This window comes from Hippocampus zosterae, chromosome 14 (assembly GCF_025434085.1).
Source record: "Hippocampus zosterae strain Florida chromosome 14, ASM2543408v3, whole genome shotgun sequence".
Lineage (NCBI taxonomy): Eukaryota > Metazoa > Chordata > Actinopteri > Syngnathiformes > Syngnathidae > Hippocampus > Hippocampus zosterae.
The window spans coordinates 4,439,963-4,463,200 of NC_067464.1; the positions used below are offsets into that span (position 1 = coordinate 4,439,963).

General features: G+C 46.8%; 2 protein-coding genes across 2 annotated transcripts; both read left to right on the top strand.

The window, feature by feature from the left end:
• The first annotated feature begins 12 nt into the window (after nucleotides 1–12).
• On the top strand, nucleotides 13–7,316 carry golga5 (golgin A5). The gene is made up of 13 exons (XM_052086959.1): nucleotides 13–213; nucleotides 1,118–1,729; nucleotides 2,522–2,728; nucleotides 2,814–3,033; nucleotides 3,128–3,251; nucleotides 3,904–4,107; nucleotides 5,051–5,221; nucleotides 5,330–5,458; nucleotides 5,539–5,637; nucleotides 6,139–6,364; nucleotides 6,447–6,546; nucleotides 6,625–6,688; nucleotides 6,877–7,316. Exons 2-13 carry the CDS (start codon nucleotides 1,126–1,128, stop codon nucleotides 6,955–6,957), a joined length of 2,229 nt encoding a protein of 742 aa, XP_051942919.1. The 5' UTR covers nucleotides 13–213; nucleotides 1,118–1,125; the 3' UTR covers nucleotides 6,958–7,316.
• Nucleotides 7,317–7,794: 478 nt separating this feature from the next.
• Nucleotides 7,795–23,204, top strand: trip11 (thyroid hormone receptor interactor 11). The gene is made up of 19 exons (XM_052086957.1): nucleotides 7,795–8,220; nucleotides 9,095–9,171; nucleotides 9,615–9,725; nucleotides 10,051–10,350; nucleotides 10,825–10,893; nucleotides 10,999–11,164; nucleotides 11,459–11,814; nucleotides 11,886–11,984; nucleotides 12,618–12,815; nucleotides 13,109–15,922; nucleotides 16,028–16,168; nucleotides 16,422–16,615; nucleotides 16,698–16,861; nucleotides 17,748–17,851; nucleotides 17,933–18,032; nucleotides 19,033–19,114; nucleotides 19,222–19,336; nucleotides 21,384–21,506; nucleotides 21,630–23,204. Exons 1-19 carry the CDS (start codon nucleotides 8,082–8,084, stop codon nucleotides 21,963–21,965), a joined length of 5,688 nt encoding a protein of 1,895 aa, XP_051942917.1. The 5' UTR covers nucleotides 7,795–8,081; the 3' UTR covers nucleotides 21,966–23,204.
• The last annotated feature ends 34 nt before the right edge of the window (nucleotides 23,205–23,238 follow it).

The window sequence follows — 23,238 nt, forward strand, 5'->3', positions numbered from 1 at the left end:
ACAATACGGCAATTTTGGAGCCACCCGTGTTACGGGGTCCTTGAGGTTTACTTCCTGGTCCACGTAGGGAAGATTTGTTATTTTTCGATTTTTGTAGTCGTCATAAAATGACATTTGCTTGTGTGTACCCAAGCGACATTTCGTTTACTGGTGCACCAGTTCAGCCTCGCAGATAGCACAGTGACAGGTGACATTTGGACATCGTTTACAACGGTAAGATGGAAGTAGCGTAGCCTGGACAAGGCAGCTAAATCTCTTCGCGATAGCACAATATAGTATTAAGTAAACGCGTTTCTAATAGTAATTAAGCGATCGTGGGATGAAAACAACAGCATTTACAATAATTGGGTTGGGCTCACTCAAGTTGTGTCTCAGCCCCATGAACACTGATGGGTTATATCCTTGGGTCCCTTTCAAAAAGCTACGGCAATCACTTGCTGTTAGTTGTTCTGTGCTCTTTCTGCAACGCCCTAAGATTTTAGCGTGCCAAAAGTCCTGTCTATAAGGCCAACTGCTGCAGCAGTTGGTCCAAAGAAATATATTGAAATAGTCGACGGAGAGACTTGAGCTTTCTTTGGTGGGGAACAGCCAAATTTTGCCTGGGTTGTAGCAAAGAGCCTTGTGCACTTGCACGCTTTGATTGCATGTTTTTCTTAATAAAATAATCTGTCAACCATTTATTATTTTGGAGGGGGTTCTGAAATGAGTTTGACGTGGTATTTTGGGATAATAACAAAAACTGCCTCGTTTGGGTTTGTAGGGTATCTTTCATTCAACGACTCTTGATGACAGCCGGTGGCCTCTCTACAGGGCATCTTTCCGACTGCTCTTTTGCATTCCAAAACAGTAATGGTATGGGGCGTGCCTTTAACGCGGAGAATAGTTAGTCGAGTTTACCCAGGGAAAAAAAAAACGTAGGATAGTGCTGTGCTACAGAGCCTCGTTGCATAAACTGGTGAAGCCTGCTTTGGAGAAAATGCAAAATGTCTTGTTAGACAGCCATAACAATCCAGTTGTGATTGATCCAATATCCCGAGAAGTTTTTTAGATAATACTCTGTGGTATATATGGTTTAAATTCATATTGTACTGCTTATTTTCCTTCTCTTTTCCATCAGCAATCAAAATGTCCTGGTTTGTGGAGTTTGCCGGCAAAGCCGAAAACTTCCTGAATCAAGTTGACCAGGGTGCTGCCACCGCCTTGAGCAAAGGTCAGAACAAAACATCCTCCCTCGCGTCCTACTACGATGGAGATGGTGCGGCGGTCCATCCTGAATACAAAGCGGAGACCAGCACAGTTTCTCACTACACGTCGAGCTTCATCTCTTCAGCAGCGGGCAACATCAAGAAGGCTGCTCCTGCGACCACTTCGACCCACAAGCAAGCATCAAGCAAAACTTCCAAGGCTCCCCACTCTGCATCCTCCTCCTCCTCCTCTTCCTCTGGCTTTGCAAAGCGGAAAAAGAGTTCGCTTGACGTGGACGATGATATGCTCTTTGACTTTTTGAACAGCTCTGAGCCGCCAGTGAGTAACCGTCGGGAGCCCAGGAGGGATGCCAGCGTTAAAGTGGCGGTCACAGAGGCTAAAATTCAGACTCCGACTCCTCCTGCCGCTGACCAATTGCTCCCATCTACATCGCCCTCGACACATGACGTGTCCGGCCTTGGCTCTCTGCCCGCTAATAGCATGAAAGTATCACAGGAGAACTCCGAAACAGAGCAAAGCCAAGGTATGGCAAACATTTTGAAAGAATTGAATAAGGCGTCAACTTTGACAGGTGACATTCAAAATAGCGCCTCCGTCGTCAGCTATTTACATACACTGACAAAATAAATCAAATAGGATTGTATTTACCACAGTCTTTAAATGATCATAGAACTCGACACCTAATTTAAAATATTGAACTATAATTTGAGAAAGAATGTTAAACTACGTTATCTGTTTTGCATGTTTCGTTTTTTTTCTAATATGCATTGTGCTTCGACGAACAATTAGAGGCGCAACAATGAATTGACAGCTAATGGATTATTAAATTAATTGCTAATTATTTTAATTGAGGAATCACTGCATACCTTTTTTTAATTTCAAATTCACCGTATGCTCAAAATGTCAGCATTTCAACAGTAAATATTCCCCGGTTTCATTGTGTTTGGGAATGAAAAGTTATGGAGCATTATTAAAATAGAAAATATGTACTTTCGAAACCATTAAGAATTTAAAACATACTTTTGACAATCTCACCAGTAACAATTAGAAACCAGTGTTTAAAAAAGCAATTTCTTTAGTCATATATTTTAAAGTCTACTGTAATGACACTGAAATTAAGGGACGTTTAAGATCCCTAAATTGTGTCAGTTTGTATCCAATTTCTTTTGGAATGAAAAAGTAAATATTTACTGTTTTGAATGATAAATCTGCAACAACAATGAAACATAAACCTCCCTATGTTAGAATAAAATATGACAATATATTGAGGCTGTCCAAAAAAAAAGTGGCTAAATTCATTCATTTGTTATTTCAGCCAGTCAACACTCAGCTGAGTCTTGCGACTCGGACTCGCCTGCCCCTCAGGAATCTGACCGACGGGAGTCTTGCGGTCCCCCAGAGGAGCCGCAGGGCCAGGTTTTGTCCAGCCTGCGTCTGGAGAACCAGCTCCTACGTAGTGAGGTGGCCTCTCTCAACCAGGAGATGGCCTCGGTCATCCAGCGATCAAAGGAAATGCAAGAAGGTACGACTCATTTGAATGTATTTTACAGCCACATCGCCTTACAGTTTTTTTTTTTTTAATCTGATCCCTTTTGTCACTCCCGCAGAACTGAGCAACGCCCGGCTGCGTGTCGACAAACGTAACGCCGAGCAGTCTCAGAGCGACCGGGCGCTGCGGGGCCTGCGCTCTCAGGTGGACGACCTCAACGAGGCGCTGGCTGCCAAGGACGGACAGCTTGCCGTGCTCAAGGTCCGATTGGACGAGGCCGACCAGCTGCTAAGAAGCCGCAGCGTGGCGCTGGAGGAGGCGCAGAAGGAGAAGTCCAGGTACGATCTCTCTCTCTTTTTATTGTATTTTTTGATATAAAGGTCAGGTGCCTTTTTATGAAAGAAGTGTCGAGGTTGCTGTTGTGCTATTTAGGATCTTAGAGGACCACACGGAAGGCAGCAGCATGCACTCCCAGGCTCTGGAGAGCATGCACGACAGGCTGCGAGAGGCCGAGCAAGCCGTCAGGAGGGAAGAGGACAACTTTCGACAAATGCAGGTGAGCCTTTTATTCCATGCAGTCTTAAAAACTGCGGTCTTATAGCCGAAAGGCTAACTGAATCCCCCCTTTATCATGGGAGGGGATGACGTTCTAGATCAGGGATGTGGAGCATAAATGCTGGAGCAGGCCACAATTTTTCATCGGTACTTCTCGGGAGCCCGCATAGACTCGTGGACTTGCTGACCAGGTGTACGACAAAATTATTATTAGTTTACGACAAAAGATGTGCATACATGCAAAATATGTTCTCCTATCATATTTCAATTGTGATAATACATTTTTCAATACGTGTCTAAAAGATCCACTATCCTAACCCACCAACAAAGGGTTTGAAGGAAAAAAATGAAATAATCACATTGTGTTATTTTTTTCCCAGTGCAAAGGGCTCTCTTGGATAAAAATGACCATTCATTGAAGGCACAAAACTGCTGCACAAGAAACCAACATTCGGTCCAAGAACTGACACAGCTAATGTGCATCATTTGTCATCCCAAAGTAGTATCAACAAGTACTGCGGTGCATTTTTGGGAATATTCGGTCTTAAACGGAGGCTGCTTTCCAAACATCGTCACTCTCAGTCTTGTAAAAAGCTCCATTTGTCAACAAAAGCCATTCAAAAGATGTTACCAATTTGATTTGGATTGTTTAGAGTGAATATGTCGGCCGTCAGTCGCGGTTGGAGTCCGAGCGGCAGGGCCTGGCCGAGGCCTTGGCAGCGGCGGAGAAGCGCGCTGCCGAGGAGAAGCTCCGCGCCGACAACCTCCAACAGCAGTTGCGCAGCGCCAAGAGCGCTGCTGAGGCCGCCAAGCACGAGCTGCAGGACTACAAGCAGAAGGCCACACGCATCCTACAAGTAAGCTTGACCTCCATCACCACCACCGCTTAACGGTGGTTCTCAACTGGTCGGGCGAGACACAAAAGTGGGTCACCTACAGGAAGTTAAAAAAAAAAAAGCGTTTTGAGGTAGTGTTTTGTGGCCCAGAAGTTGATTTGCCGATATTGTTTTTACATTAATTATGACTCACTGTCACTTTGTTACTATCGACTCACAGGTTGCGTAATAAAATGGACGCAATAGTTTGTTTCCCATCTTGCACAAAAGAAATGCCCTCCCCCCCAAAAAAAGAAAAACTAATACCAAAATTAAAACTAATGCCAATATTAAAACTAATAAAAAGAACTAAGTATTTGGGAAACATGTTGCTCTGAACTATTCATTCATTCATCTTCCGAGCCGCTTGATCCTCACTAGGGTCGCGGGGGGTGCTGGAGCCCATCCCAGCCGTCTCCGGGCAGTAGGCGGGGGACACCCTGAATCGGTTGCCAGCCAATCGCAGGGCACACAGAGACGAACAACCATTCGCACTCACACTCACACCTAGGGACAATTTAGAGTGTTCAATCAGCCTGCCACGCATGTTTTTGGAATGTGGGAGGAAACCGGAGCACCCGGAGAAAACCCACGCAGGCCCGGGGAGAACATGCAAACTCCACACAGGGAGGCCGCAGCTGGAATCGAACCCGGTACCTCTGCACTGTGAAGCCGACGTGCTAACCACTGGACTACCGGGCCGCCTGCTCTGAACTATAATTAAAATAATTAAATGAACACAGAACATATTAGGTTAGAGACTGTCCCAAAAATCTGAATGTTGTGGCTATATTTCGACTCATGACCAAATCTTACGTTGAAAATGTTAGCACAAAACAAGAGTGGAAGGAAAATGTAGGTCGTAGGATGACAACAGTTGAGAGCCACTAATTCATAGGACACGTGTTCTAATGTCAATGTTAAGTCCAAAGAGAAACTGATCAGCAGCCTGAAGGAAGGCTCCGGATTGGACTCACTGGACGGCAGCGGCGCGACGACGCTGGAAATAGAAGAGCTGCACCACGAGAAGGAACTGCAGAAGGAGGAGATCCAGAAGCTGCAAGGCCAAATGCACTCGCTGCGGACTGAATTACAGGTGTGAGAATTGGCAAAGGAAATGAGTTGAAAAGTTGTATGGCCCAAGAGCTAGACCGATATAATGAACTCGGCTTGTGGGGATCTTGATTAATTGCTTCCCGTGCAGGATTTGGAGAGCCAGTCCCTTGCAGAGGCCGACACGTGGCGGCAACAGACGGCGCAGTTTCAAGAGGAGCAGGCAGCACTGAACCGCGTCAAGCAGGAGCTGGAAGCTGAGGTGGAGCGGCACAAGCAGGTGGGGAAGGGGTTGATGATGTTCCGTCGTCTCAAAATGGCACCTTTGATGATTTGTTAAACTCTTTGGATTGTTGTCAGGAGCTGCAATACGTGGAGGAAGAACAGAACCGGGCCAAAAGCACCCTGCAGAGCCGAGTCAAAGACAGAGAAGATGAAATTCAGAAGCTCAGGAATCAGGTCGGTTTGACCACATCAGTCACAGTGCAGTTCTGAACGCCAAGGGGTATTTTTTTTTTTTTTTTATTAGTAATGTTTTTTACAAAAATATCTCGTTATCAATTTAAATTGTGTTATCTTCTTTTTTGTTGTTGTTGATTCAAAACCTTTTAGTTTTTCAATGTTATTTTATTTTGTTCAGGGGCCAACTACAAAAATGTCTTTTAAGGTCCCCTGTGTTCTTTTGAGTTATGTTTGTTTATTGCATCAATTTTGTAAATTCAATATGATATTTTTTTTTTAAGTGAACCACAAAAATATATTTTTTTAAATACTGTATATATATTTATTTTATTTGTTGTTGCTTAGTTTTAGTATTAGTTTTAATTTTTGTTGTGAACATTTCTATTTTAATTTTGGAGAATTCAACTGCATTTCAATCAGTTTAAAAAAAAAAAGGAATTGCAATACAGCATGTACGACAACATCAGTGCATGTTATTTTTTTTTTCTTTCTCTCCAGTTGACCAACAAGACTTTGAGCAGCAGCAGCCAAACGGAGCTGGAGAACCGCCTGCATCAGCTGACTGAAACGCTGATCCAGAAGCAGACCATGCTGGAGGCTCTGGGCACAGAGAAAAGCTCGCTGGTCTTCCAGTTGGAGCGCCTGGAGCAGCAACTCAAGAACAACCAGGGGGGTCCGGTCACCGGGGGCCCCTCCATCAACATGAGCGGCGTCGAGGGGCCGGGTAACCTCCTGTCGTGCTCGCCCATTTTGAGGACCAATAAAGCTGTGGTATTTGCAACATGTTTTATTTTTTTAATGTTCAGGGGCCAGACAAAGGAACATCCCAGTGCTTTTCAACAATGAACATAATCCCGGCGTGTATGGGAGAGTGCAAAAGGCAGCCAGCACCATTGACCGCTTCAGGTAAAAACGCAAGTACTGAGCACTAGACTACATTACCCACAATCCATTTTGGTATAGTTTTGCTTTCTCTCATTTCAGCATCAGACTGGGGATCTTCTTGAGACGCTACCCTATGGCTCGGGTTTTTGTCATCTTGTACATGGCGAGTATTTGTTTGAAACATTTCTGTTAGCTTGCGGGTAAACTGATTAAATCTTTAAAGAAATACTGTACATATTAATATTAATGGTTAAACTTGACCCATGGACATTTTTGGAATTTTGGACTGGATTTTGATGCTTGGATTAAAGGCCTAGTTTCCGCCCACTAACCTATTGACTGATTTTGCAGGCGGTGCTGCACCTATGGGTGATGATTGTGCTCCTGACTTATTCTCCAGAAATGCATCCGAGCCATCCAGATGGAAGGTAGTTGAAAATGTCACCGGCAGCTGAACAGTGTGGAGCTCCGGGATCTTATTATTTATCCCCCCCAAACAGACACGTGCACGCACACACACACACACACGCATGCATACAGACACCTGCAGATTTATTCTCCCATTTCCCAACTGACAACGGCATTACGTTTGAAAAGAATTACTGAGAGATATTATTGCAGTCTCATGAATGGTTATTAGGATTAAAACTGCCCTGTGCCAGGGGCATACAGAGGTTCCAGGCCAACGAGGCAGGCATCAATCTTGGGGGGGCATCCAGGCTGCTGTCAGACTTTTGAGAGGTTGTATTTAACAATGTAAAAATAATATTTTAATAAATGAGTCAAACATATAGTCCTCCTTGTGTTAGAGTGTTTTCGCTCTGGATTTGTCCAAAGGATCGATGATGTCATTTTATGTCTTTAAAAAAAAGTGTATGTGTCAGAAAATGTTTGTAAATCAGTGTGACCTCCTGCTACATTTCACTAGTGATTTTTTTTTCCTGAAAAATAGATTGTGAGTTTGTTTACTCCCCAAAAATGCCAGAAATTATAAAATGATTTTATGTTAAAGCTTGTTTCTCTACATTGGAGGGAAATTGGGGAGAGTTTTTGTGCAAACATATGATTCGTCGTGGTAAATTAATCACTTTAGCATTATTGTGTTAGTCAACAATACAACGGTATTCAAACAGTAACCCACTTGGCTACAATAACGACGTAATTCCGAAATTTATGACATCAGCGCCCCATTTGATTTGCCTCCATGTGCTCACTGCCCCTTTAAAAATGTTTGTTTTTTCATGTCCAATCCCACAATGCACTTCGGTGATTGTGTCCACGTCACAGCTGACAGCCAGCCGGCCCCATAATGGCTGCCGCAGCCGAGTTGGCAGTCTAATGAGGCGAACGAGTGACAGCTGCTTATTTTAATTATCAAGTTAAACTATTGAGGGGCTAATTCCCTCCATATATTTTTGTATTGACACTTTAGCTTAATGCCCTAGGTCGTTGGCTAACCGAAGCTAGGCTAAGCTAGCCCCCCTACCACCCCGGTCGCCCTCACCGATCTTCTGTTTTGGTTCGGTCGTGTTATTGTTGTTGAGCCACCCCAAAAGATGTCATCGTGGCTCGGCGGCATCGGCTCCGGCCTCGGCCAGTCACTTGGTCAGGTCGGCGGTAGCCTGTCGTCCTTCACCGGGCAGATCTCCAACTTTACCAAAGATATGTTGCTGGAGGGAGTGGAAGAAGTCGGAGGTAAGTCGCCACATCATCACCCTTTGCAGACCACTTTACTCTCAAGTCCTCCAACTAATGAAGATTAATTACTTCAGGAGTGAGTGATGTAGAGGATAAAATCACACGGCTATGCAATGAGTTTGTCAATTATCAATTGTTGTTTCCCTAAACAATGTGAAGGGGTTGGGACCACAAGGCTACCCAATAAATTGGTCACATAATTGTGTCCCAAAACAATGTGGCCTCGACGTCACATGGCTACCTAATGATTCTGAAAGTCACTTGTTTCCCAAAATATGTAGATAATGCAATCTTGTGACTATTCAGTGAGTGTCACTTGTATCCTAAAGCAATGTAAAGGATAAAATCACATTACACAGGCTACTTAATAAATGTGTCAATTATATTTTTTCCTAATACATGTACGTAGTCGATGGAATCACTTGGTAACATAATAGGTTTGAATCGTTGGTTTTCCAAAATATGTTAAGGATGGGATCCTGCGGTTACCCAATGAGTTTGTTACTTGATGCCCTTTCAAGGGGCATTACCAATCCTCTCGTATATGGAAATTTACATTTTTGTACTTGATCATGATCATATATGTTGTTAAATGTGTTATTTATTTTGATGGTTGGTGACACATTGGACAATTAAACTAAAAGATTTCAATATATTGACTGCACAGGACCATCGTTGTGTTGTTTGCTTGTGGATCATGTGAGTGTGTTAAAACGGATCCCATGTGCCGTGCTATAGACGCGTGCTCTGTATTTGTTTCCATTCTGTAAATGCTTGACATCACAATGGACATATGTGGATGCGTTTATTTCTGAGTGAGCAGAAAAAGAAAATAAGTGACCATTTCTTTTGTTCCCCTGTGTAACCGCAGACGCCGCGACAGAGCTTCAGTTGTCCAATTCCAAGCTGGCGGATGTAGAGACTGCCTTTTCCTCTCAGAAATTTGAGGTTGGCCTATTTTATTTCTATAGCTCTTTCTATAGAAGCATATGTAGAAATTTAGTCATTTTCTATTTTTTTGCACCTTAGGACAATTGGTCAGTCCCCATGTCGCTATCCAATTTTTACAAGTTATGAATCAAGCTAAAGTACTGAAAATAGCTATTATTCTTTTCTAAATATAATAAAATAGCATATCCTAAAAAGCGTCCTGTGTCTTTTTATTGATTTCTCATGTTTTGTGTCACAGTGCCACTTGAAGTCTTTTGCGATGAGATTAGCATCACGCTGTTGACATGGGAGGAATGTTTACCATCTCGTTTGCATGCTTGCTTGCCGATTGACTAACAGCCCGAGGACATCTGACAAATGCTCCTGTTTACTTTTTTTGTGGTTCAATGCTGCGGGGACCCGTTTGTGAAACAATTTGTCTTTTTTTTTTTTTTTTGCAGTGTGAAAGGTTGAAAAAGCTCCACGCTGAGCTGGAGGAGAAGCTGGAAGCCTCAGAGATCCAAATCAAGCAGCAGTCGGCCGAGTACAGGACGCTTCTGCAGCAGAAAGACGTACGAGTATCGGCTTCTGTTTGGATTGGAACAATATTTAGTTTCTCAGAGGGCTGGGTGACATTGCATGGCAATTTCCATTCCCCCACCAAAGAAAAATATCCAGTTTCTGATATTAATTCCGTCTCCCTCTTAGCTTATGAAAATGACAAAACATTCTACTATGCAACTGTATTTTAACATTAGTTATGATGATACTTTTGATACTTTTTTCAGTATTTGGTGCAAAAACGTTTGAAAAGCCACTAGTATTAGATTACTGTACAACAGGAAGAAAAAAAAGTGACCATTAATCCAAACACTGTGGTGCCCGCGTATCATCCAGGTGGAGATCAGTCACCTGAAGGTCCGACAAAGCGGCCTCCAGGAGGAGGTCCAGAAGCTTCAGCGCTCTGTCCAGTCCGCCTCTGCCGGCCCCGTGCTCCCCGTCACCACGGCCTCTTCCAGCATCGCCACCTCTGCGTCCTCTTATCTGTCCCATCCCTCTGCGTCCCACCACCACGGCTTTCACGGCGATGACATGGACCTCAGCGAAGTCATCTCGTCCCAGCAGGAGATTAACCGTCTGGCCACCGAAGTGCTGAGACTGGAGGCGGAGGTGGCGCACTGGAGGCGCATGTCGCAGGTCAAGATGAGGTTGATGATGATGATGATGATGATGAAGAAGTTAACTCATTGGACGGTTGGTTAATTGGTTCATCAGACTAGCTTCCTGAGCTTTTCTGGTTACATTTAAAATCTTATTCTGTTATTCATTCAGTTGTCGTTGCTGATTGAACTGCCTTGAATTAATTTAAAATGAATGGAATGTTGGTCAATTTCAAATGAAAATCGCTAAAGGAGTTGAAAATGATTTTCAAGTCATTTTAAATTACATTTCATTTTATCCCGCGACCCTTGTGAGGATGAAGCGGATCAGAAAATGGATGGATGGTTGCATTTCATTTTCTATGAGCATTCGATTTCAAAGCTAAATTGATTTGAGATTAGCTTTCCCCCTTTAAAATTGAATTGCCTCATCTATGGAAAGTTACTTTGATTTAAAATTAATTTCAGAGAAAATGTTAAACCATTGACAGTTTTTGAATTGCTCCTTTAGGCATCAACAGCAGCGGTGGCGGGTAACTCCGACCAGGGTGAGATTCTCAAACTTCAAAGAACGGTTGAGGTAAATTCCCATTAAAAAAAAAAAAACAACGAAACGAATCCCAGTAAAATGCAACACTCCGGCAACACGGATGAGACTTGACCCTTTGTTTTGTGTTTTTTGCAGGAACTGCGAGATAAGATGAGCTGCGAGGTTGATGAGCACCAGCACGAGCTCGCCGCCCTGCAGGACGCCCAGCGCCAGAAAATGTCCGAACTCAGCCGGCGTCACCGTGAGGAACTGGCCGAATATGAGGAGAGGATCGAGGAGCTGGAGGAGCAGCTGCAAAATGGTCTGTAGAAGTTTCTGCTTGTGTATGTGACCACTGCCAGTGAGGATACAATGAAGCGCTGCTCTTCATGGTCGATTGGGATCAACTTTGATCCCAATCGACCTTTGACCTTTGATCAATGATTTGCAAAAAAAAAAAATCAAGACCTCTGAAATGCTTATGAGAAAACAGGCGTCAATATTCGACAAGGTAGCATAGGTTCCCCCTGAAAAAAAAAACGGACTTAGAATTGTGTGTATGCGGGTGTTCAGCGTATAAACACGTTTCAGCTAATCTCCACGTGTCCTTGTCTAGGCGCCTCTCCGGCGAGCTCCCTATCAAACCCCTCCAAAGAGCTGGAACTGCAGACCACCGTCGCTGCCCTGCGCCAGGCCGCTGAGGAGCGGGAGGCGCGCCTTTCTGAGCTATCCGCCGGCCTGGATGAGGCGCAGAGGCTGCGGTCCGAGAGGGACGGCGCCCTAGAAGAGAACGCGGCACTGCTCCAGAACTACGCTCGGCTGCAGGCCTCCGTGGAGGAGCTTCAGGCGCGGGTGCGGGAGCAGGAGGGCAAGGCTATGCAGAAAGCCCAGCTGGAGCATGAGATCCAAGTGCTGAGGGACAACCTCGCCGCCGCCGAAAAGGAAATGGAGAGACTGAAAAGCCTGCTTGAGGTAAGCCAGTCCTACATTGTGACCGTTCACAATTATCGCGTTACGTTTCTGTCATTGTTCTCCCAAATCAGGCAGAAGCAAAGGAGGAGGTGGAGCATGCCGATATCTTGGAACTGAACACCATCATCGGCTCACTAAGAGAAGAGAAGGAAACCCTGGAGCAAGAAAAGGTGTGATCGTGTTATTTTTGTGTCACGCCAAGTCATTCGAACCATTCCTTGAAACGAACATGAAATAAATGGATTAACTACTTCATTGAACGCATCACATGCTAAAGTGTGAGTTGCTACGCATTGCCGAGTGGAAAGAAAGGAGCAGCAACAGGCAAAGTCAACATTTCTCTCGTGTGAAGCTTTCCCACATTTGAAAGTAAAGAACAGAGCGAAACATGGTGGCAGCGCGTGTGTAGAAATTGGCGACGTGAAGCGGGGGTTGGACGAAACGCTAGCTCGTTAGCACGGAAGCTAACAGCCGACGTTAGCACGGAAGCTAACTGCGAAAAGTCGCTACGCAGCTGGAACCCACCACCAGAGACCGTCACAAACTAGCATACAACAACAAGAGAATGACTATCAATTATCCACAGTCCCAAAAAAAAAAATCCACGGCACGCACAGGCACATGCACGCACCATGTTTTTGTCACATGATTAATCGAGTCACTCCCCTCGCCAGTTATTCAAAATAAGTTTCACCTTTCACAATAAAAATCAACACAACTACAAATAATCCAAGGTTCTGACGGCGTATTGCATGTCGGCCCTTCGTCATCAGTTTAATACTTCATTTGTTTCCCCCTTAAAGCTCACTCTGCAGGAAAGACTGAGCGCGGCCAAGAAGAATTTCGATAGAGAAGCTCGACCGGCTGAAACCGAGTCAATGGACGATCTGAAGGAGGCACTGGAAAGCCAAGAGAGGACCCTGAAGGCCACGCGGGAGGAACGTGACACCCTAGTGACCGAGCTAGAAGAGCTGGACCGGCAAAACCAGGAAGCCACGCAGGTCCGACCAAACTTTAGAAAACGTGAACAATTACTGCATTGGGTTATAAATGTTTTTTGTTTTTCTTCTGCCCACTTTTCTCTGCTTGTAAACCAATCTAACCTCAAAAATATTCGGGACATTTTAGCCACGGGAAACCATAATACAATATTTTTACATTTTCAACGCTTGCAATTTCATTCCATGCAAGTTTCATCAGCGTTTCAATTCCGAAGCAGTCACGTACAATTACTCCTATTCTATAAATTGCAATTCCCTTTTCCCTAATTTGCCATTCTCCTTTGCTTTCCCAGCATCTGATCTCGGTGAAAGAGCAGCTAAAGAAGGCGGAGACGGAGCACAGCGCCACCAAAGACCAGAATAGATCGCTTGAGCATGAGCTGGAGGCCCAGAAAGAGAAAATCAGCCAGAGTGCATTCACGCTCAACGACCTGCACATGAGCAAGCAGCAGCTAGAGGCCACCGTCCGCGATCTGAAGGAGAAACTGAAACAAGCTCAGGAGCGGAGCAAAGAGGCCCGCAGGGAAGCGTCGGAGTTGAAGAAGAGCTTGCAGGAAAAAGAGGAGCTGCTGGCAGCAAAAGAAGAGCTCGGCCGGATTGAAAGGACAAAAACGGATGAAGGCGAGCTAGCAGTGAAGGAGAAAGAACTTTCCGACCTGCGACGAAACCTGGAGAAAGTCTCGTCGGAGCACTTTGAGCTAAAGATGGAGAGCGGCAAGTTGAAAGAGGCCGCGAGGAAAGCGGAGGAGTCGTTGAAGGAGAACCGGACGGCGGCGAGCAGGACGTCGCGGGAGAAGGACACGCGCATTGAAGCCCTTAAACTGGAGAAAGAGCAGCTGGAGCTTGAGCTGCAGCGGGCCGAGCGCTCGCTCGCCGAAGGGACCGAACAATATCGGCACACCGTTGACGAGCTGAGCCGGGCGCGCTCCATGGACGCCTCGGCTCTCCAGAAGGAGCACGAGCGCGCCGTCAAGCTCAACCAGGAGAAGGACTCGGAGATCGCTCGGCTGCGCCTCGACGCCGAGCGGCTGGCGGCCGAGCGGCGGGAAACCGACGAGATGCTCGCCATCACCGTCGCCGGGCAGGAGCAGCTGACCGACTTGCTCCGGGAAAAGGATGCCTTCGCCGAGACGCTGAAGCGGAATGCGGCGGACGCTCGGGCCGAACTGGAGGCGGGCGTCGCGGCGGCGAAGGGGGAGGCGGACGTGCTCAGACGAGCGCTGGAGGAGAAGGACAGACAGCTGGCGGGCATGAAGGAGGACAACAGCCACTTGAAGGAGGAGATGGAGCGCGCGCGGGATCAGCAGAGCAGACCTCCGCGCACCCTGGACGTCATCACCGAGCTGGAGGCCGAGATCATCCGGCTCAAATCGTCCCGAGGCGGCCTGGAGGAGGAGGCGCGGGATCTCCGCAGGAGCCTGGAGGAGCAGCAGGCCTCGCTCCTCGGCTCGCGGAGTGAGCTGGAGCAGGCCACGCTCAACTTCGACAGGCTCCTCCAGGCCAAGGATCAGGAGCTGGCTGGACTCCGGCGGACCCTGGAGAGCCGAGGTCCCGCAGAGCCCGCGGTGGAGCGGGGCCACGTCATACTGCAGGAAGACAAGACGGCGTCCCTGAACCAGGAGAACGGCAACGAGAAGCACGACCTCTCCAAGGTGGACCTGGAGCGGCTGGTGAAGGGCATGAAGGAGAAGGAGACGGAAATCAGCCAACTGAACGAGAAGAACCTGTCTCTGAGCAGGCAGCTGGACCAGATGGCGCTGTCCCGTGACGAAGTGGGGAAGCTCTCCCAGGTGATCCTGCAGAAGGACCTGGAGATCCGGGCCCTTCATGCGCGGGTCACGGCGGGAGGCGGCGGCGGCGGTCAGGACGTCCTCTTTCTTCAGCAGCAGCTGCAGGCCTACGGCGTGGAAAGGGAGCAGGTCCTGGCCGTGCTCAACGACAAGACCCGGGAGAACAGCCAGCTTCGCTCCGACTACCACCGCCTCATGGACATCGTGGCCAGCAAGGAGGCGGCGCTGCTTAAGCTGCAGCAGGAGAACCAGCGGCTCTCCGGCTCGGGCGATCCCTCGGGCAGCCAGGAGATGTTTAAGGAAACCATCCAGAATCTCTCGCGCATCATCCGGGAGAAGGACATCGAGATTGACGCGTTGACGCAGAAGTGCCAGACGCTGGTGACGGTTCTGCAGTCATCGAGCGGAGACGACGACGGCGGAGTCAGCAGCAACCAGTTCGAGGAGCTGCTCAAGGAGCGCGACAACCTCAAGCAGCAAGTGAAGAAGATGGAGGAGTGGAAACAGCAGGTGATCACCACCGTCAAGAACATGCAACACGAGTCCGGGCAGCTGCAGGAGGAGCTGGTCCACCTCCAGGCGCAGGTGTCGGCCGACGGCGACGCCGGTTCCAAACTCTCGGTGGACTACGCCAGGCTCGTCCAGAACTACGAGCACAAGGAACAGCGGCTGGGAAGTTTGAGCGTGGAGCTGGCACAGGTACAACAGAGCCTCAGCCAGCTCAGCACCACCAAGGATCTCCTGCTGGGCCGTCTGGACCGATCGGCTCCCGGCGGCGAAGCTCCGTTGAGTGCGCTCGACGCTTCCAGCCCGGATCTGGCGTCCCTTCAAGCCCGTTTAGCCGAGCGGGAAAACCTGATCCGGACCCTGCAGGAGAACAACCACCGGCTTTCCCGCTCGGCTTCCTCCTGCGAAAGCGAGCAGAGGAACCACGCCGCCGAGCTCCAGCAGGTCCGAGCCAGCCTGGAGGCGCTGCAGAGATCCGTCCGTGACAAGGACCTGCTCATCAAGACCAAAGGGGACCAGCTGGCTCGGGTGGGCGAGACGCTGCGCAACCGCGAGAGCGACAACGAGGTGCTGAAACAGGCCGTCACCAACCTGAAGGAGCGCGCCCTCATCCTGGAGATGGACGCCAAGGCGCTGAAGGAGGAGAACGAGCGGGTGGCCGCGCGCTCGCGGGAGAAGGAGTCGGAGTTCCGCGCGCTGCAGGAGACCAACATGCAGGTGTCCATGCTGCTGCGCGAGCGCGAGTTTGAGCTCAGCGCCATGAGGGACAAAGCTACCACCGTGGAAAAGATGCTCAAGGACAAAGAGCAGGTCCGTTCACGGCATACGCGTCGCCGGCATTGCGATTTTTCCGTCACGGTTGAAATCTAATTTTTTTTTATCTTGCGCCCGGTTTGCGGACATCTTGCGGCGCAGGGTAAATCGGGCGAGCTCAATCAACTCCTGAACGAAGTCAAGTCCATGCAGGACAAAGCGGTGGCCTTCCAGCATGAGCGGGACCAGGTTGTGATGGCGCTCAAGCAGAAGCAAATGGAGACCACGGCGTTACAGACCGAGGTGAGAATGTTCACTCGTTTTGCAAAGGAGTCTTGTTTTTCAGGCCAAAAGTTGGGCCCGAGCAATATGGATTTTTTTGCGATCGAAACTAAATCAAATAGCTGATTTAGTTAACTCATTCACTCCCAAAGACGTTTTTAAACGTCTTTTCAGACTTGGTCTAGAATTGGCTGGTACTGAATGAGTTAAAAAAAAAAAGGGGGTGGGGGGGCAGCGGGGTGCCGCTGTACAAATTGTCCTCGCGTCCGCACAGCTGCAACATGTGCGGGACAAAGAGCAGCGTCTCAACCTGGAACTCGAGAGGCTGCGCAACCACCTGCTGGAGATTGAGGACTCGTACACGCGCGAGGCCCTCGCCGCCGAGGACCGCGAGACCGAGCTGCGGCGCCGCGTGGCCCTCCTGGAGGAGCGACTGGCCTCGTCCTCCAGCGCCGTGGAGAGCGCCAGGTCAGCATCGGAGCCCAAACCGGTCGACCGAAGTGGAACTCGGCGGAGTGAGATTTTTTTCATGTTTTCATTGCGTTTGTAGCCAGCAGGCCAGTTTGCAGGTGGAGTCGCTGCAGGAGCAGCTGAGCGGCGTTGTTAAGCAGCGGGATGACGCTCTCCTGCAGCTCGGGACCTCCCAGGAGCAGGTCAAGCAGTATGCCGTTTCCCTCACCAACCTGCAGATGGTGCTAGAGCAGTTCCAACAAGGCAAGGATCGTCGCCATTGTAGCTCCTGGAGCTGAGCAATCTGATCACAGGAATATAACGACTAACGCTACCATTTTTTTAGTTTTAAAAATACACATATTTAAGATGTGAAATGTCACCGTATTTTATCCTGGTATTTATTGTGTATAGATCATAAAAATGCCAAGAAATGCCTACTAGAACAGCTGAACTTTATTTGTGATTATTCCAAGGTACTTTAAATGGTGCGGCTCTGTGCAGACTGTCATTTAGCATGAGTTTGAATGTGATTGGTTCATTTTGAGCCCAGCCACATCCTCAGTCACAGAGGGTGTGCACACTTTTGCACCCACCTCCATTGTTTATACATTTTTTTTTTTTAATGATTCATCATGGACATTTTGTCACGTAGTAATTTGGCGAGGGTGAGTAGACTTTTGGTCACTGCTGTTTTTCTTGTACATCTCAAAGTACAGTAAAAAAAAATATTTAGTAGTGTTTTTTTTTGTTTTTTTCAATGTTATTTTTTTTCATAATCTATAACAATAATGGAGTGGTATTTGGTATTGGATTTTTTTTTCTCAAATGACCAATCGATTCGAATTTCGCAAACATTTTTTAAACATTTTTAACATTTTTGTTCCACGCGTTAAAACCACAAAAAGCAGCAGAGCTGCAGTGTTGTCGGTTGCACAAAATACTGTTGGCTTCCACTCGTGACTTGGCCGCTAACTGGCTGAAATCCTGTTTTTTTTTTTCCTTGGCACCGCACGGAAACACTATCACGTAAAAGCCCAAAAGCTAAGCAGAGCTGCATTTTTTTGTTGGCTGCACAGATTAGTGTCACAAGCATCACTACCACAACCAGGAAAAAAAAAATCACAATGTCTCCTTTGCTGCCGTTCAGAGGAGAAAGCCATGTACTCGGCTGAGCTGGACAAACTCAGGAAGGACAAAGAGGAGTGGCGGCGCAAGGCGGAGCAGCTGGAAGATCGAGCGTCTGCCCTGCAGGTGCTTGAATGGCTTCATGGTTTAATCGCGCCTCAACGCCAAGTGTGAGTAAATGTGGAAAATGACATTCCTTTCTCGCAGATGAACCTGGACGAGGCCAACGCAGCTCTGGATTCGGCCTCTCGTCTCACCGACCAGTTAGATTACAAAGAGGAGCAGATTGAGGAGCTGAAGCAGCAAGGTGAGGTCATGGCCAATCTTCTTTTATGTTGTCAGTCGACCACAGAGAAGAACATCAATTGGCCCATGGGGAGAAATTCCATTTTACACACGTTGGCAAACAATTTCCATCATTTTGGAGTTGGCCCACTTTCAGATCCTCACCTCGCCCCTGCTCCCTTTTGACCTTTCCTTCGAACAACAATAAAGTTATTTTCTTTTGGCATGGAATAAAACAAATGACCCAATGCCTTTTCCAACATCGCATATGAAAGCCACCTTGTGTGAGGTGCAAGATTTTCTTTTTCTCTCTCTCTTTAAGTTTTTATTTTTTACATTTTTTGTTTTTTACTGTCAGAGCGACTTACCGTATTTTCCGCACTAAAAGGCGCACCTAAAAGCCTTCCATTTTCTTAAAAGCTCACAGTGCACCTTCAAATCCGATACGCCATGTGTTTGGTTATTACGGTAATATATGTCGACCCCCAAAATGGCTCAAACTTAAGGCGATCTGTTACGCAGTTGAAAATAGAGCAGCGGCAAGAGAGTTCAACGTTAAACGAGTCAATGTTCTAACTTGCTGTTGGCGAAGTGAACTGTGTCCCTGCTTTTTAAAAAAAAATGTTTTACTGACATCTGATCGTTCTGTTTGTGTTTCCATGAGCGTAGCTCCATCTAGTGGATGCATTGTAGATGGCGTCTTATAATGCGGTGCGCCCAATGTATGAAAAAAAAATGGGCCATTCATTGAACGCGCGCCTCATAATCCAGTGCGCCTTTTATATTTACATTTACCACAAAAACATGTTTGTTGCAAATCTTCTACATCCCCCTCTGAAGTCCTCCTTGTGCCTGGGGGTGAAACTTTCTCCCACGCTTTTGCTCAAGACTTTAAGGCGACATCCGATAAGACCTGCTTGATTAGCTCATTGGTTTGCTATTCTTATCCGACCGCCACCTATGGAACGTTGCATACTATGCGCCGTCTACGAATCAGCTGTCGCGATTGTGTGTGTTTGTAGTGGACGTGCGACAGGAGATGCTGGAGGAGGCCCAGAAAAAATTGATGAGCGTGCTGAACAGCACCGAGGGCAAGATTGACAAGTAGGTGACATGATCGCCGCTCCATTTTCAGACATTTCGAATGAAATGGATGTAAGATGGAATCACATGACAGTCATTCCAAATCCTTTTCAATTTTGCCTCCCCAGGGTCCTAATGCGCAACCTCCTTCAGGGTTACTTCCACACGCCCAGAAACAAGCGCATGGACGTGCTGAAGCTTATGGGAAGCGTGCTGGGGTTGAGCCGAGAGGATGTGGAAAAGGTCAGGTCATTAATTCGAGCCGGGGGTTTTTTTTTTCCTTCAAATGAATGACATCATTATGGTGGAGTTTGCGAGCCGAAATAACGGCGCTCCTGTTGCGACGCGTCAACAGTGTCCCGAGTGTGAGTTCAAACGGCCCTTTCATTCATGTTCCGTCAATTAACGCAATATAGCATATTTATAACTTGTTCAAAAATAAGTGGGGGGGGTGTTTGTTTTTTTGGGGGGGGCAAGGCTGTGTATGTTCATTTGCTTAAAACGCCTCGATTTTAGCTTGCTTCTTTGTTGCTTCAGTACTACAAATTAAAAACCTGATTCCAAAATGGAACAATTGTGGTCATGCAGTTCATCACAAAAAAAAGCACCGAATGACTAAAATTAGGTTATCGAAATGCTTATTAATAGACTTCCGAGTTGTCTTTATGTAAGCTTTCTGACAAAAAAAGGAATTACGGGACACTTGTTACGCTATAATTGGAATCTCTCATGCTTTGGAGGGCAAGGGTCGTCGTTTTTCTCATTGAGCACGGCGTAAGCAAACTGGAATTTGTAGGGTTACAATATAAACGTTGATGACAAGAAAATGATGCAGTGAAGTAAAGCAAAAATCGTAAAAAAAATAAAAAAATGGCCACGGAAAAGCTGAAAGGGTCATAAAATCAAACGAGGCCTGCGGGTTCGATATCGCTTCAACGCCCTTGACATTTCGAAATGTAAATTAGCTCTTCGCCAACCACAAGAAACCCCCAAAACGTCCACGAAAGCCAGAGAGCTTATCTCCAAGGTCCTGAGGAACCATTCCAACCCTCCTAAAGGGAAACAGAAACGGCAAATTGGGTTACTGCGCCCCAAAGACGATGAACATTTTATGGCGTTGCACTTATGTCATGGTTAGTCCCGCCTGTTTTTTTTTTTTTTTTTTAAACGCCTACATCCCTCCCCACTCGTGTTTACATCCCCCTTACGGAGCGCTCTAAGTGCATCCAGCTGCGAGCGAGCGCCGTCGACAACGAGGGAAGATGACAGCGTGGTGAAACCGCTTCCTTTGGCAGTTACTTGTCGAGTCGGAAAAAAAAAAAAATACGGTTCTAGTTATGTTGACGGTGGGGGGCGGGGGTGGCGAATGAGGACCATTATGTCTTTATCTACTTGTCTGACTCTGCCGCAAACGTGCCGCGACAGTTCTGGTATTTTTCAGCCTTGTGGGTTTTAACGCAGGGCCTGACCAAGGACGGATTCGGACACGCTTTCACACAGTCGCGCCAGGCCGCGAGTCGATAATTAGATGATGCCAGCGTTAACATATGTTGTGACCTATGACAGCCTTTCCCCACTCTATCAGAGTTCATCCAACGTTGAGGCCCCGCTGTTTGTTTGTTTGTTTGTTGTTTTATTGAACATGTATAGTACACACAATAATAGGTTGACAAAGGTCAAACAAAAATTATAAAAGGAAAATTAGAAATAGTTAAAAGAAAAAAAAATCATCACAGCTAATTGGCTAATTGCCGATTAGCAATTTACAATATTGTTTTGTTCCCCCCTAAGCCTGCAACACAATCAAAACCGGAAATCGCAATACTACGACGGAAACCCGTCCCCCTTTTTAAAATCTTGTCAGATGAAGTCGGTGCTACCAAACGTTAAATAATCACACCTGTGAATTTCGCTAGCTTAATGCTAACACACAATGCAAAACACCATTGACAGGCTAACAAATATCATCACTAGTTTCAGTGTTGTATCCCTTAAAAGGGGAACTCAAGGCAACCGTTTTCTTTGCAATATAATGTAAGGCCTGACCGATTACTTGGCTCGCCGCTGTTAATTTTTAAAAATTGTAAATCTGGCGATATGTTTTATTTGTTTTTGCCATTTTTGGGGTTGGGGGTGGGGTTCCAGAGATGCTCCTATCTATCAGTAGACAGATAATGGATTCTTTTTCATCGATCTTTGTCTAGAGAGTCTTTAAAATGTTATATTTTACGGCCATGTCGCACGGCCCCGAGTTATTGCCGATTTCCAGATGTCGTATTTTATGGTCCAGATGCTGGAGGAGGACACGGCGCGCGGCGTGAGTGGCTGGGTGTCGAGCTGGCTTGTTGGCCGAGGCGCGCAGAGCGTCCCCAATACTCCCCAGAGGCCCACCAGTGGAAATAGATTCAACACGGTAGGAAGAAGAAGAAACAATGCTCGACATTCGGTGTCTCAATTATATTGCGGCCCCGAAGTTGCAACTTCCTGCTTGAGAAGAATTATTTTCTGTCTTTTTTTTTTTTTTTCCTTGTCACAGTCTTTCTCCGAGATGTTTGTCAAGTTCCTGGAGACTGAGTCAACTCCGTCGCTCCCCGCGCCCAAGCTTCCCGTCCTGGATATCAAGCCTCTGAGCGCCCCGCCCTCCAGGAGAACCCCGGCGAGCGGCGCGGCGGCCAGTAAGTCCAACAACCCCTTCCTGGCCCCTCGCTCTGCTGCGGTGCCCCTGCTGCCCGCCGGCGCCGCCATTTCCGGCGGCCCGGGCGGGCACCTGCTGATGAAGCCCATCTCGGACGCTTTGCCCACCTTCACGCCAGTGCCCGTGTCGGCTGAGGCCAGCGGCGGCGCTGTGCTCAAGGACCTGTTGAAGCAGTGAAGTGGAAGAAAGACTAAGTTTGTCCTATCTAGATGAATCGAAGTGCTTCCTTATAAAAATCGGAGATGCCTGTGAGAGCATTTGATGCAGTTCTAAAAGCAAAAGACTGGTTCAAATGGCTGAAATCCCCCAAAATAGTGGCTTGAAACCAAACTCGTCTTGTTTTCAGGTGTGTGGCTCACGGCTGCGTTTGGAATCGTACACTCATTCTCTAATCACGTTATAGTGGGGCCTAGTGGTACAGGTAACCCGGGCTACAACTTTTTCCGGATGCAAGCCGTCGTCTGGACAATTTTTCTGTGCCTCTTTGTCTTCATGTCTGCTAGCTTAATGCTAACACATCAAGGGAATCACCATAGAGGAGCTAACAAATAGCATCTGAGTTGAGCTTTCATCACCCTTTAAAAATGGATTTATTTGAGCACAAATGGTGGAGCAGTGCAATTCGACATACAGTAGTGCTCACGGGAAGATGTTCTTTATCACCCGCGAAGAGCGGCAAATATGACTGCGGCTCACTGGGGCGTTACCTCCACGTCTATCTGTATCTCGTCTCTGTATCATATTTCCTCTTGGTGGGCACACCAGTTGGAGCAGCACAATGTCTAGCGGATGGAAGCAAAAAGATGTGCTTAAAAAGTCGAATCCTTGAAATTGGATGTAATTATTGTTTATATTTATAAAAGTACAACATTACAGAGTGCTATTTTTTCTTATTTACACGCACACACATTTGGGTTTTATTTTAAGGCTGCAAAGGATTTCCGCTCATTTTAGTGGGAGTTGAGATTTTTTTTTTTTTTAATCGAGTTATGTGCATGGTCACGGTATCTCAAGGCACCACAATTTGTTCATTACTCATGACGGTGTCTGGGTCGAGCACGCAAGCAAGCGGAGTTGCCAAGCATTCTGCGGCTGCGGTAACCCACACTAACTACACAACAACGCGTCATAAAAGGGCAGACGTAAGCAATGATACAATTGCAGTTGTACAATTTGAAAGGGTGGAATTATTATTATTATTATTTTTTCTTTTTTTTATTCTTTTCATGGACAGTGGTTATGAAGTAGGACATCTAAGTGCCTGTTTTTATGGTCATAACTTCAGGAGTGTACATGCTTGATAGGAATCTTTATATTTACAAACTTGTTTGTACATTTATCTTACTGAAAATCTGGGAGATTTTTTTTTTTTGTAAATTGGAAAAAACAAGAAAATAAAAGTATTTCTGCCCCCTGTTGGTGGCTTAGCTTGGTGTAAGCATAAAGCGTG